Source organism: Lichtheimia ornata, assembly GCF_029851405.1.
Source record: "Lichtheimia ornata isolate CBS 291.66 chromosome Unknown scaffold00013, whole genome shotgun sequence".
NCBI lineage: Eukaryota > Fungi > Mucoromycota > Mucoromycetes > Mucorales > Lichtheimiaceae > Lichtheimia > Lichtheimia ornata.
Genome location: NW_026695333.1, coordinates 387,664 through 401,502, shown reverse-complemented (window position 1 = coordinate 401,502; position 13,839 = coordinate 387,664). Strand labels below are relative to the sequence as shown.

General features: G+C 44.4%; 4 protein-coding genes across 4 annotated transcripts; 2 read left to right on the top strand and 2 right to left on the bottom strand.

The window, feature by feature from the left end:
* Positions 1-264: 264 nt before the first annotated feature.
* O0I10_003900 (uncharacterized protein) lies at positions 265-2,855 on the bottom strand (the record flags this gene model as incomplete). The annotated part of the gene is made up of 2 exons (XM_058483966.1): positions 265-2,385; positions 2,445-2,855. 2 exons carry the CDS (start codon positions 2,853-2,855, stop codon positions 265-267), a joined length of 2,532 nt encoding a protein of 843 aa, XP_058345355.1.
* A 961-nt stretch (positions 2,856-3,816) lies between these two features.
* Positions 3,817-4,812, top strand: O0I10_003899 (uncharacterized protein; the record flags this gene model as incomplete). Its single annotated transcript, XM_058483965.1, has 2 exons — positions 3,817-3,901; positions 3,953-4,812. 2 exons carry the CDS (start codon positions 3,817-3,819, stop codon positions 4,810-4,812), a joined length of 945 nt encoding a protein of 314 aa, XP_058345354.1.
* Positions 4,813-5,362: 550 nt separating this feature from the next.
* Positions 5,363-9,852, top strand: O0I10_003898 (uncharacterized protein; the record flags this gene model as incomplete). Its single annotated transcript, XM_058483964.1, has 20 exons — positions 5,363-5,434; positions 5,501-5,659; positions 5,729-5,843; positions 5,912-6,017; positions 6,074-6,353; positions 6,412-6,732; positions 6,796-6,942; positions 7,010-7,569; positions 7,626-7,725; positions 7,787-8,025; positions 8,085-8,199; positions 8,260-8,379; positions 8,440-8,595; positions 8,659-8,796; positions 8,857-8,975; positions 9,039-9,141; positions 9,204-9,499; positions 9,555-9,615; positions 9,675-9,726; positions 9,779-9,852. 20 exons carry the CDS (start codon positions 5,363-5,365, stop codon positions 9,850-9,852), a joined length of 3,333 nt encoding a protein of 1,110 aa, XP_058345353.1.
* Positions 9,853-10,113: 261 nt separating this feature from the next.
* O0I10_003897 (uncharacterized protein) lies at positions 10,114-13,407 on the bottom strand (the record flags this gene model as incomplete). Its single annotated transcript, XM_058483963.1, has 6 exons — positions 10,114-10,907; positions 10,975-12,439; positions 12,503-12,636; positions 12,702-12,786; positions 12,851-12,934; positions 13,024-13,407. 6 exons carry the CDS (start codon positions 13,405-13,407, stop codon positions 10,114-10,116), a joined length of 2,946 nt encoding a protein of 981 aa, XP_058345352.1.
* Between the last annotated feature and the right edge of the window lie 432 nt (positions 13,408-13,839).

The following is a 13,839-nucleotide window of genomic DNA, read 5'->3' as shown; positions in this document are numbered from 1 at the left end:
AGCCTGTCATTGTGCTTTAAAGAATTTCCAACGCTCTTGCCGATTGTTCAATGCCACATGACTCAGAATAAGATTCTTTATGTTTACGCACAGCCGAATTTCATGCACGCCATTTGACTACATTCTAGCATCATCAACTGATTATGGGGGTACTTTAAAGGGGGGGGCGCTATGGCTATAGTCAGATATCCAATGTCGACATAATTGTATATGTTTTTTCCCGCAGCAGGCATTTATTGGGTGAATAAACAAACGATGACCTATTTACTCTGTGTGTTGGAAGGATCGCATTACTTCATCGAGCTGGTCCTCCACTGATGCTTGTTTCATTCTTTCCAATTCTAGTTTTTCACGCTCTTTGGCTAATTCTTGTTCCTTTGTCGAGTCGGCAATCATTTGTAAAAGGCTGGGAAGTGTTTGTTGTGGTGCGAAATATACATCAATGGTGGAAGCATCCTTGGAAGACGTAATGGTAGAAATGTGTTTAGCACGTCGATGATCCTCTCCGCTGCTGTCGATCCGTCGTCGAGGAGAACGTCTTGGGATAGGAGGTGGCGATAACGATGATCCACTCTCATGGTGCGATGGTTGTTGCTGTTGCTGTTGCTGGGCATTCAATTTCATCCATTCACGAAGATGCTCCTCAATACCATGGCTACCATCCTCTTCGTCATCCTCTCGGCTATGTTCCACGGTGTTGTCGTGTGCATAAAAGCTCTTACGATTGCCTTGCTTCTTAACGATACCCCATTCCACTGTGCCATCATCCATTTCTCGCACCTCCAATCCTTGTAGCTGTGGCGTATCACTATTGTCATCTCCTCCCTGATAATAATCATAAAGACTTTCATCATCATAGTATCCACCATCAGCATTCTCCTGTTGTTGTGTATTGGTGGCTACGCTGGTAGCTTTAGATCGTCGTCGTTGATCCACTTGTCGTATCTTATCAATCATATCTTGAGGCAAAGGTGGCATGGGTATGTTGTTGTTGGTGCTGTTGTCTGATGATGATGATAATGATCCATTGAGATTCTTCATGAAATTAAGAGAGTCGGGTGGCACATAAATGATTGTACGTCGTATCACTCGAGATTTGGTTTTATCTCTACGTTGTCGTAATCCCCCAGCTGATCGTTGTTGCTGCATATTGACGGTCTTGGTGGTATTGGATCGTCTCGTTGCTTTACCCGCTTTGGCAAGTAAATGAGTCAACAAACCACCATCTTGTTGTGGTGGAGGATGAATATCATCTTTGATGGCGCTAAGATCTTTGGTCATGCTGTCGTCCTTGATTTGTTTGTCATGTTGCATCACCGCCATGGCAGCAGGTGTCATACCATCTTGATGTTGTTGATGTTGTTGTTGCTGCTGCTGACTGGCTGAACGATTTCTATTGCGGTAAGCTGATCCAGCATTGCTCAAATTCCTCACTAATCCACGAAAAGGAGCTGCCTTTTTGGCTTGTCGTAAGCTGCCAAAGAGCCCAATTGATCGGCTACGTGATGATGATGATGACGATGAGGGAGCGGATGATGTTGTTGGCTCTGTTGTATCAGGTTGAACATGTTGTTGTTGCTGCTGATGACGCTGTTTTGGTTGTTCACTGGCAAACAATGATGGGGTGGAACGTGATGGTGTTGTGGATGGTTCGTTTAACAAGGATTTTTGTGTGGAAGGGGATCGTACAGGTTGTGGTGATGGTGGCGTTGGAGTATCATACAAAGCTGTGACATGATGAATGGCATCCATGCTCAGGGATTTACGCACAGACTTTCGACGTTGGATCTCCTCATCATCCATGTGATGCATCTTGCGTAACAAAAGCGAAGGCTTTTTGGTTATTGGTCGTTCGGGTATATTTTCATTGTTGATAGGAGATGGTAATGATGGTGGTGGTGGTGGTGATACAACAGATGATGATTCAGGGTCATTGGTGTCATTGTTGTCTTCGTTGGTTGCCATGCTTACTGCCATGCTTTTCCTCTTTTTCAACAATCGCAACAGCTCGAGTTCATCTTCTTGTGATAACTGGATATTGCTTTCACGTAGTTGCATGACCGATAATCGATTCTCGTGCAAGTGATGGGCGAATGCTGCAAGATCAAATTTGCTGTATCTCGTCTTGCGTTGAGAGAGAGAAGAAGATCCATTGTTGTTGTTGTTGGTGTTGGAATACTTTTCAATGACAAGACGAGAAGAACGGATGCCACGTGAAAAGTCCTTGAAAAAGATGTCCTCGTCCGAAAGATCTTCGTCATCTGATTCAAAGATAGATTTGCCTTTGCTAGCCGAAAAAGGCGGTTCCTTGGTCTTCTTTGGTGGAGGCTTGGCCATTGGGATAATGGGTGGACCCGAAGTAATATCATGGAAATCAACCACCTCCTGCATAAATTGAGTTTAGCTTGGGGAATATGAAGAGATCAACAAAAGAGTTAATTTACCCCCTTCATAGTGTTCGTTGGTTGCTGTTTTGGGGCGACTACCGTTGTTGTGGCTACTGATGGTACGCCTGCTACGATCTCACTGTTGCTTCGACTGCTGTTGGAGCCACCACCACGCACCTCTGATGTGGACGACGATGGCGATAGCGGTGGGGTGGTGTTGTGTACTGAATGGCTCTTGACGGCTTCATTGGCGACTTGTGGACTCGATGTTGACGACGACGACGGCGGTAATGGATCAAGGTGACCAAGTTGAGTGAGGATCAGCGAAGCGCGGAAATCACGAGTGAGCTGAATCTCGTCGAGGGGTTGATAAGTGGTATCGTCGAGACGTCTTTGTTGTTGTTGCTGAGTAAAAAGAGCGTTGTCGTCACCATCATCAGCTAGCTTTGATGTATTGTATTCCAACATGAAAGAAGAAGAATAAAAGTTATAGTTTACACAACATGTTGCACGTATGTAGAGGGCTTGGGTTGCACCAAATGTCCTGTTTTGCAATAAGCATGCATTCAAAGCATTTGTTGCCATTTGAGTCTACGACGTCTCAGGTACTACATTGATCTCGTCCAATATTTTGGCAATGCAACATGTGTTATCTGATGCTTTATAGCGCTGCTTTTTATATGAGTTAAGCCTTTTTTTGTATATGCATTTGTATGTCTGTGCTACTCATCATGCGAATACCCGCCTTTACCACGTTGTCCATCTCACAGCACTAGTAGCAAGATTTGATTGTTCATGCAACCATGCAGCTCACACTATAATCTATCACGGGAGTTTCACCAATATTCTGCATAACTTTGATCACATTGTTGTGGTGTCAGCTAGATCCAGAAATCCCAGGATAACTCACACACAACATAACAAGAACAACAACACCACATGCATCGTGCCGACGAGCGCCCTGACGTGTGTACCCCCAATACCCAATTTTAGAAAGTGCAGGTACAGTAATTCTAATGCATTGAATGTCATATAAAAAAGAATAGCTATGAGCATACTTTATCTATGCAATGCGTACATACATGATCTAGGTGATAGAATAACGGTAAAACGAAGTGAAAGGTGTTCGCTCAAATGAGGGATGTCGTGTTAATTTGGCAGTTGGGTTACAAGACCGAGTCGCCGAAGATTATATGAAGATTTTTTTTCTATCTCCTCTCTGTCGATTCTGGACTCATCATCCCCTTACTATTATTTGGCGTGGGCATGCATTGAGCCCCAGTGTATTTCTTTTTATTCTCTTTTCTTTTCATTCTCTACTAATTTTAACTTCACCACACACCATCCATTCCTTCATTCTTCCCCCCACACATTCATTACTACTTACCTCCTCTTTTAACGACTATCCCCTTACGACTCTCCTTTACGAATGAAAATCAGACACCTTACAGCACTTGTCACTGCCGTCATTGCCAACTCATGGCTTGTGTCACCCACTTTGGCTCAAGACAATGGTAATACACACAACAAGGAATACAACACGTAAATGCTCACTGCCATTGTAGGCTCATACGATGATGGCGATGGTTCTTGGGATGATAACGGGGACGACGGTACTGGTGACGACTATGGCAATGGAGACGACAATGGCTATAATGATGATGACGGCACCGGTGATGATACTACTGGAGACGATTACGATGATAGCGGCGATAATGGTGATTACGATGATGGCAGCGGAGACGGCTATGATGACAGTGGAGACAATAATGATGGTGGTGATTATGGCGATGGCGACGGCGACGGCGACAGCAGCACAGGCCAAGATGATGGCACCAATAACGATGATGGCAGCACTGATGGCTCCGATTCAACCGACACGTGGGATGACAACAACAACAGCGATGGCACCCAACAACCCACGGATGATGGTGATAATGCAACAGCTACTGATGAATGGGGTAATCCAATCACCACATCAACCGATGATATGGGTGCTTCTACCACTATGAGCGCTACGTTAGAACCATCGACTACTACCGATAGTAGTAGTATTGCACCCACCGATACATTGCTTAGCAGCTTTACTAACAGCAGCATTGCACCAAGTGAAACTGCCACCCTGTCAACCACGGATGATGGCAGCAGCAGCAACAATACCGGAAAGATTGTAGGAGGCGTAGTAGGTGGAGTAGGTGGTGCCCTGGTGGTAGCTGCCATTGCCTTTTTTATTATTCGCCGTAAACGAAAGAACAAGCATGAAGATGTTGAAGTTTTCCAACCACGCGATGAACTTCAGGAACCTCGTGCTTCATGGATGTCTGGTTCTCAGCCTGCTAGCCCTGCAAGCATGTCACAGCCCTTGACCCATTCATATCAACAACACCAGCATGGTCCTCCTCCCACCCCCGTTCATCACGCATAAAGCAACAACTCATTGTCGTTAGACCTTTTATACACATCTCATATTCATAGTCCCTACTGTCCCATACTATATCATAATATACTTGCATACGCGATTAGTTACAACAACTTTGATGTTGCTATGTAAGGGAGGATGTGTTTTACAAATTAGAGGAAAGGGACCTTTTAACCAAAAGGTATTTGGATTGGCCTGGTTCACATAACATAGCTGCATAACAACGCTTGCGTATGCAGTAGACACAGTGATTTCTCATCGAATGCGAATGACAGAGATAATACCATGGATGAATATCGTAAGAATGATACCGATGTGAGAAAAAAACATGTCAAATCCACGTACCTTATCAATGACATCGATTGACATGTTATGTAGTCATCGTGATATAGGACTTGAAGGGTATAGTCAATGATGTGTGGGTAGGCATATAGTGTAGTAGCGCCAAAATAGGGCTGAGCACGCGACAGGCGCGTACATTCAATCAAATTACATTTTTTTGGGCGCGACGAACGGTTGCTGCTTCTTTCAACTCAACTCCTTCTTGTCGTCTCCAATGCCACCATCGGTCAAACGACGCCTCTCCTCCACTGAAGAGATTGACGGCGATTCTCATTCGGATACTTCGGCAAGTGCTTTTGATAGCAACAAACGATTCCCCCTTATTTGCTAATAGATCCCAAATTGTTGACAGGTGTCCAATTCACAAGTCGCGAGGAAGAAAGCCAGACTAGTCAACGGCAATGACCAAGGGGAAGAATCCAGTGATACCGACTATGACGAAGACGAAGACCTTGAAATCGAGTCGCAGGCATTGTCCAATGCACACTCAATGTCGGTCGCAAGAGGCATGGTACGTTGTTGGCCACCCTATGTTCTCACTCTTTGGCTTCAGCTAATAGGGGTCGTATCCTTTCTATAGGAAGTTTCTGAAGCAGGCACCATTTCGTGCGTGGAGATATTCAACTTTATGTGTCATAAGCATCTCAAGATCGAGTTGGGCCCAAAGATCAACTTTATCATTGGTCATAACGGAAGTATGTATATGGATGGGTGCTTAGGAGATCACACGGCAGCATCGGCTTATCATAATTTGTTGTCATAGGTGGTAAAAGTGCCATTTTAACAGCCATCACCATTGCATTGGGTGCCAAGGCCAACTCGACCAATCGTGGCAAAAATCTCAGTTCCTTGATTCGTGAAGGTGCAAAGTAAGTGATCAACGAGGCTGTCTATTGGTACTGGGAATACTTATAAAGAATGATAGTGCGGCATTGGCGATTGTTAAGCTCACCAACAAGGGCTCAGATGCTTACAAAGCGGATGTATACGGCGATGAGATCATTATTGAACGCAAGTTGCTACGTGATGGAGGTGGCCAGTACAAGATCAAGTCATCCAACAATAAGACGGTCTCCACCAAACGTGAAGAATTAGTGGCGATTTGCGATCACATGTCGATTCAGATTGATAACCCATTGACGGTGCTCAGCCAGGATATGGCACGTCAATTCCTTAATTCGAGTTCCAGCCATGACAAGTATATGGTAAGTGATAGCCGGCTATGGTAGAGGAACAAAGGAAGCTGATGAGGGCATTGTTTAGCTATTCATGCGGGGCACCCAATTACTTCAATTGCACGAGGACTATGAAACGATCCGCGAGAGCATTGAAACCACCAGAGCTATTATCGATCGCAAAAAGGGTTTCTTGCCAGAGCTGAAGAAGGAAGCAAATATTGCAAAGGAAAAGTACGAGGAGATGCTTTCTGCCCGTGACATTGAGGCCGACATTGAAAAGGCCCAGAATGAGTTGGTTTGGAGACAAATTGCTCTCAAGGAAGAGGAGACCGAGAAAAAGCGAAAGGAGCTGCAGCAGTATGAGGATGTTATGGGGCAACTCGAAGACAGAAAGATCCAAGCAGAGGTAAGTAATGGGAGATGGATTTGTCATATGGAGAAAGTATCTCATTGATTGGTGCCGTTATAGAACAAAGCAAAGCGACAAGACGAAGAATTGCAAGAAGCACAAAGAGTTGCAGAGGAATTTCAGGCATTGGGTGTCCCGCATCTAGAAGATCGCCAAAGATTAGAACAAGAAAGAGCAAAACTTGAGAGTGATGCACAAGAATTAGTGGTAACGTGTCATGATCGATGAGAGGTGTTACATTCAATTTACAAGTGTCTTACATGTATTTATTTAGAATGATATGGGAGAGATCAATGGACAAGTGCGTCAAGCAAAAGCTCGTGTGGAGAAGCACGATAGCGCTATCGCACAAGAGACTGCCAAGCAGAATTCGGATAGTCAAGCAAAGCGTGCACAAGTGCAGGAGAAGTTGGATGCGCTCAAAGAGACTTTGGAACGAAAGAAGGAGCAGCGCAAGGCTTGCGAGAAGGAGCTTGAAGAGACGAATGGCAAGAAGCGTGAGCTTGACGACGACTACGACGAAGCCAGAAAGAACTATGATCACCATATGCGCAGCATGCAGGAGGCCAAAAAGCAGGTTGAAGGCTTGAGAATGCAACGCCAAAATAGACTCACAGCATTCGGCAAAAACATTCCTCACTTGCTGCAAGACATTGAACGAGAACAGCGGTGGCAACGCAAACCGGTGGGCCCACTTGGAAGATATCTCAAGCTCAAAAAGCCCGAATTCGCAGATGTTATCGAGATGGTGCTCAACAACTTCATGAGTGCATTCGTCGTCGAGAACTTTAATGATCAAAAGTTACTGAAAGCTTTGCTGAGAAAACACCGCATGCACGTGATTACGATCCTGTTACGCCCGCGTTATACTAATAATTCCATTTCTGCAGGGATTGGAACACTACAATCTTCGTCGCCAAGCATGATATTTTCGATTTCAGCGCATCCGAACCCGATGAGAAATACGTAACAATGATGCGTGCACTTGAGGTATAGCAAAGCTTGTGAAGTATTCTACAGAAACCCCTTAGCTTACAAGATGATTTCATAGTTCGACAACGAGTGGGTAAAGCGCCAGCTGGTCATTGTTGCGAGCATTCAACAAATCATCCTGGTGCATGAACGTCGTCAAGGTGATGAAATTATGAGGAACAGTGGTCCAAAGAACGTCAAAACGTGCTTCTCCAAAGATTGCTACAAGATTGGTGCAAAAAAAGGTTTACGGTCTGAGGCCATGAACAAATATAATGGTCCACCGCGTTTGACATCCGATGTGGGATCAGCGATCGAGTAAGTATCATTCATCATGATATAGAATATGGGCCTTGCATTAATTTGCTTTTCAATAGGCGAGCCGAGAATAAGCTACGAGCCATGAACAATCAAAAAGCTGAATTGGATGAAGCAGTGCGTCGTGCTGATCGAAAGCGGCAAGAGCTTAGAGACACGTTCCGTAAATTGATGGTACAATCGACAACTTGTTATTCACAATGGTGGCACTAACGCACAGTATGTCGTTTATAGAACGATCGAACAAGATTGGATGAGGAGATCACACGCCTTTCGCATCAGTACAGGAAGTTGGAGGAATCTATGAAGGAAGAAGAGCCTGTCAATATCCAAGTCCATATGTCTATGCGAGATGTACGTGTTTTAATTCCAAGGAACAGGATCTGCAGGATCTCATTCATGTTGTTTATCTAGGATTTATTGGAAAAGATCAAGACTCTCAAGGGCCAATATGCAGGACTAGTCACCCAGCAATCTGAAATCCATACCAAGATCGAAGCTGTCGCCATAAAGATTGAGGAGTATCAGGTGGCCGAGGATGAACATGATAAGGAATTGAATGAGTACAAGGTAGGTTGGTTCATTAGTGTTGAAGGTAACGCGATTCTTACTATGGTATGTTTTACACTTTAGGCAACGATCCGTTCCATTGAAGCCATGAAAGCCACTGCGAATCAGGACGTTGACAAGTATGAGCAAAAGATGGCAAGAGTCCGACAGCGAATGGATATTGCTCAAAAAGAGTTTAAGCACCTGGAGAACACGCTTGCAGTAAGGACCCTGATTGCGTTGTATGTTAACACACCCTGCTAACATTTCTTCATCATTAAGGATTGGCTAAACAAGGCCCAGCTCAACTTCCCTGATCGTGTGGATACCGATGAGTCACCAGATCAATTGTCTCGCAAAATTGCTCACTTACAAGTGCGTAAAAGGGAGAAAGAAAAGAGGTATGTGTCAAAAGCGTATCATAAGGTGATTCAATTATACTTACGGTGAGCTCGTTCTTATAGCACGGGAATGTCATTGGAAGAAGCACAAGAGATAGCTATTCAAAGACATCGAGAATACATTGATGCGGAGCAGACAGTAAGGACGATGGATGGATTGACCAAGGTAAAAGGAAAAAGGGAGATAATGTGGTAGCTGATCCAAATTAACTTGGGTTTCATTTGTAGAGAATGAAGAAGGCTTTGAAAGCACGTACTGAGCGATGGCTCGAGATGAGAAAGTATATTGCTCTTACTGCCAGCGGTCATTTCCGATACTTTATGGACAAGCGTGGCGATGATGGTATCCTCAAGTTCAACCACGAAAGGCAAAAGCTGGATATGCGAGTTTTAACGGGTGACCAGAATAACAAAACGGGCGCTCGACGCAAGGATTCCAAGTCGTTATCTGGTGGTGAAAAGTCATTCTCCCAAGTCAGTCTTTTGTTGGCCTTGTGGCAAGGCGTTTCATCACCTATCCTTTGGTAAGTCATTGACGATGGTGGTTGGATACAAGTTGGATATTAATCACAAGCATAGCCTTGATGAATTCGATGTATATATGGATGCCGTGAACCGGAAGCAGAGTATGAAATTGATGGTGAGTGCGCAACCAAACAAAACACTTCGTCAGCTGCATGGCTTACACCTTTTATGTAGATGGATTCGGCCTGTGAAAACAGCTCACAGTACATTCTCATCACTCCTCAAGGTACGATAAAAAGAATCAAATGAAGCATAGTATTCTAATGTACTTTTTGTAGACGCCAGCAACATGGTGCCAGGCCCCTATGTCACTGTACATCGACTTGCCGATCCCGAACGACGACAGGAGTAAAAAACAAGTCATTTCTTCTCTGCAACGATATACCATACATTCTTCCTCATTTATATATAGTCAACGTGTAAAAACAATTAAAGCTCTTTATAAGCATCTGTTTGTTTTGATATGCAATAATCTGGTGGGGGGGGAGGATGATGTATTATGAAATGTATAGATGAGCGAAAGGATGATGCATTTGGTTGGTTGGTTGGTTGGATTCGTTTGTTCGTGGTATATAAATTGACGGGGTGGGTTTTAAAGTTATGTAGTAGGATGCTACTCTTTGATCATGGAGACGGCTCCTTCATCAATGACACTGCTGCTATTGTTACTGCTGCTCACAATGCTAGAACGTTGCTGATGATGATGTTGTTGTTGTAGAGTGTCCATGGCATTAGGATCTGTGGGTGTTGAAACAGCCATGTAGCCTCCGCCTTTTCTTCCAAGATCCAATGCGCCAAGCACAGCATGGTACAAAAACTTGTATGACCACACATTACCTCGCATACGTCGAATATCAACAATATAGAGTCCTGGAAGGTTTTTGATCTTGCATACTTCCATGCTGAATCGCACCTCCTCACCAGGATCCACCACAGGGTCACCATAAAGAATGGCACTCGCACCAGCAGGATCATGATTGTTGCTGTTGTTATTGTTGGATGCAGGTAGGTCTGCCGCTACTGCTGGTGGTGTGCTGCCGCTGTGAAGGGGAGGATGACGTCTCAAGAGCATACGTAGTCGTGTGGTAGATGCATTCTGGGAGTTGTTGATACTCATGCGTCGCTTTTTGATGTCATTTGGATGATTGGGTTTGGACGTTGTGGAACGAGATGGATTATCAGGCATTGGCTGATGTCGTTGTCGACGCACACATTTCAGCTTGTATTCACCATCTTGCTTCACGTCGATACCAATGGCAATAAGGATGTGCTTCATTTCCATGACGAGTTGTGGCGGTGAGGCTGAAGTGAGAGCATTTTGATCAACAGCACCATGATAAGTCCGTAATCGTGCATCGTTGAATCGAGTTGTAGTATAATTGGCCGATGATCGATGGGGATGCGTACCTGAAGAAAAATGTTGTCAACGATTGCATGAATTAATTACACCTCCTTCTCCTTTTGGGTTACTTACTCAGGGGTGTCTTTTTAAACCATTCCATAAACTTTTTGCCTGCACTCTTTTTGCTAGAGCTTGGTGATAATTGTTCTGATGCTGAAGGTGTGGGTGTCTTTTGTTGCGATGCTGGTCTCGAGAATGTAGGTCTTCCACGACGAGAAAGTGATCGATTAGGTTTTCCATTCTCTGATGAAAGGGGATTCACCAATAATGAAAGTGCTTTTCGACGTGTGCCGCGAGATGATGGATACGAAGTAGGTTTAGGTGATGTAGGTTCTGTTGGTGGTTGATCAGGGTATGCGATGCCTGTAGAAGTTGATCGCTGAGTGCTGCTAATATATGCCAATCGTGAATCGATTTGGGCCGTTGTATTTTGAAGATGCTGTTGTTGTTGCTGTTGGCGTTGTAAGCTCGATAAAAGCTTTGAATGTAAAATGGATTGACCGGGAATAAGTGAAGTGGGTCGTTGTTGTGGATGGTGATCAGGTGGTGTTGCTGTGATCGAAGTACGGTAACTATTGCCATTGCTGGAAGCATTCCTTGACAAGAAGCTCTTTAACATTTCGGTTCCTCTTTGATGGACACGTTTGCTGGTAGTACGTGTGGGTCGTGGCAATTGTTGAGATAATCGAATGTCCTCTGTTCGACGTGCTGTTGATGGTAGGTCTAGGCTGACGCCATGTCGTTCTCTCATAGGTTCATCATCATCATCATCATCATCTTTGTCGTCCTTTTCTTGTACATTAGCCGAAGTTGTTGTTGTTGGCTCTTCATATTGCGCATCTTCCTTTTCATTGTTCTCAAGGGTATCATTGCGAGATTCAGGTAATGGTGTAGCAGGAACATCGTCCACATTTTGTTGTTCATTATCCTCTGCTGGAACATCTTCGTTCATTGTATCATCCGCATCATTGTTGTCCTGTTGTTCTGGTTCCTGGTTCTTTGAATCAACAAGGGATGTGGAAGGCTCTGGGCTATCATCAGGGACCACTGGCATTGGAAGATCAGCTGCATCAATGGCTTCGATTTCTAATTCCTTGATCGACTTTTCAAAGAGCGAACGATATTGACTCAGCCATGGGTGCTGCATGATTGTATCCATGGTACATCGATTAGCTGGATTGGGCACAAGCATCTTTTGCAGTAGATCACGCGCCTCGGAGCTGACATAATCGGGAAATGCAAGCTCGGTGTTGAGAATGTACTTGTAAAGCAAGTTGATGTTGTCGCCATCTGGGTTGGCAGGGTCGTCGTCAAAGGGTAGATATCCACACAACATAGCATATAAAATGACACCACAAGACCAAATGTCGACAGCTGAACCCACGTACATTCCCTCACTAATGACAAGTTCAGGAGCAGCATAACATGGTGAGCCACAAGAAGTGGACATGAGATCATCCTTGGCTGATGAAAACTGGTTTGCAAATCCAAAATCGGTGATAACAATGCAGCGGTCTCGGTCCAAAAGCAAGTTTTCCTGTTGTTGGTATATGCAGGTCATTGTTAGTATGGGAAATCATGCATAACCCTACATACTCACCAACTTGAGATCTCGGTGAACAATATGTTTTTGGTGCATATAATGGACACCACTGATCAGCTGTGCAAACAATCGGCTAGCGTCCTTCTCCTTGAGATAGCGGTGTGCTAGAATGTATTCGAAGAGCTCTCCTCCTAAATCCAAATGCGATGAATAAATGAAAAAAGAAGATAGGATCAAAAAAGATCTAGCGCTGTACCTGAAGCACATTGGAGGATGATGCCAATATAGCGTTCGGTTTCAATAACGTCGTATAGTTTGACAATGTAAGGGTGCCGCACTTTCTATTGACATCACATGAGATTAGCACGTGTCGAATATCCTTCACCTTTTTCCCTTTTGCCTTACTCTCAACACGGAGATCTCCCGCTCAACTTTTATCATTCTCGTGGAGGAATCAAGGTTGTCCTTTTTAATCAACTTGATGGCCACCTAGGATCATTATTATGAGTATAGGCTCTTTCCCCTCCCTCTCTACACAACACAACACAAGTCATAGACAAGAAATCACTATTACTTACCTCCTGACCTGTTTTGATGTGAACAGCTAATTTAACCTTGCCAAACTCGCCTTCACCCAATGTCTGTAACAAGAGATAAGGTCCAAATACGGTTGGCTTCCGACCTTGAGGAGGATGATAATGATAGAGTTGATAGTAATACTGCCACCATGGTTGATGAGGTTGTTCTTCTTCGTGCGAGCTTAGTCGTTGTTTCTGCTCGTGTTGTTGCTGCTGCAAATCGCTAGGCAACGCATTGACAGAGTGAGAGCGTTGATTTCGAGCATGCTGTTGCGTGTAGTGGTTGTCATGATGGGTCGAGTCGCGAGGTTGTGGTACATCTGTAGCAAGGTGTTGTTGAAAAGAAGAGGGAATGGCCGACGTTGTGGTCGTGGTTGTTGTCATGATGGCAGGAGAATCGAGTCCTCCGTTATCGATGCAATGATGAGAAGAGAGAGACACCTGCTGCTGTTGAGCGGGAGAAGGTGTCATATGAGCGAGTAAATGTGTGTGTGTGTGTGTGTGTGTATGATAAGGATCGTGGATAAACAGAAAGTTGAAACGAAAACGGAGGAACAAGGAAAAGGGAATGTAAAAAGGATGTGCGTGATGTATCGTTGTTGTTGTTGTTGTGATGATAATGAGCGTGAGAGAGCGACACCAAGAAACAACCACCAGAACAGGGAAAGAAGTGATCGACTTGGTTGCCATACTCGTCGCTTTTGATTGCATCCGTTATAAGGTGACACAAATGCTCAGCGGAGAGTCCTGTTTTCTAGACCAACACATAAATGACATGATCCCAGGTACACACACTATACCCATCAGTCCCTGGCA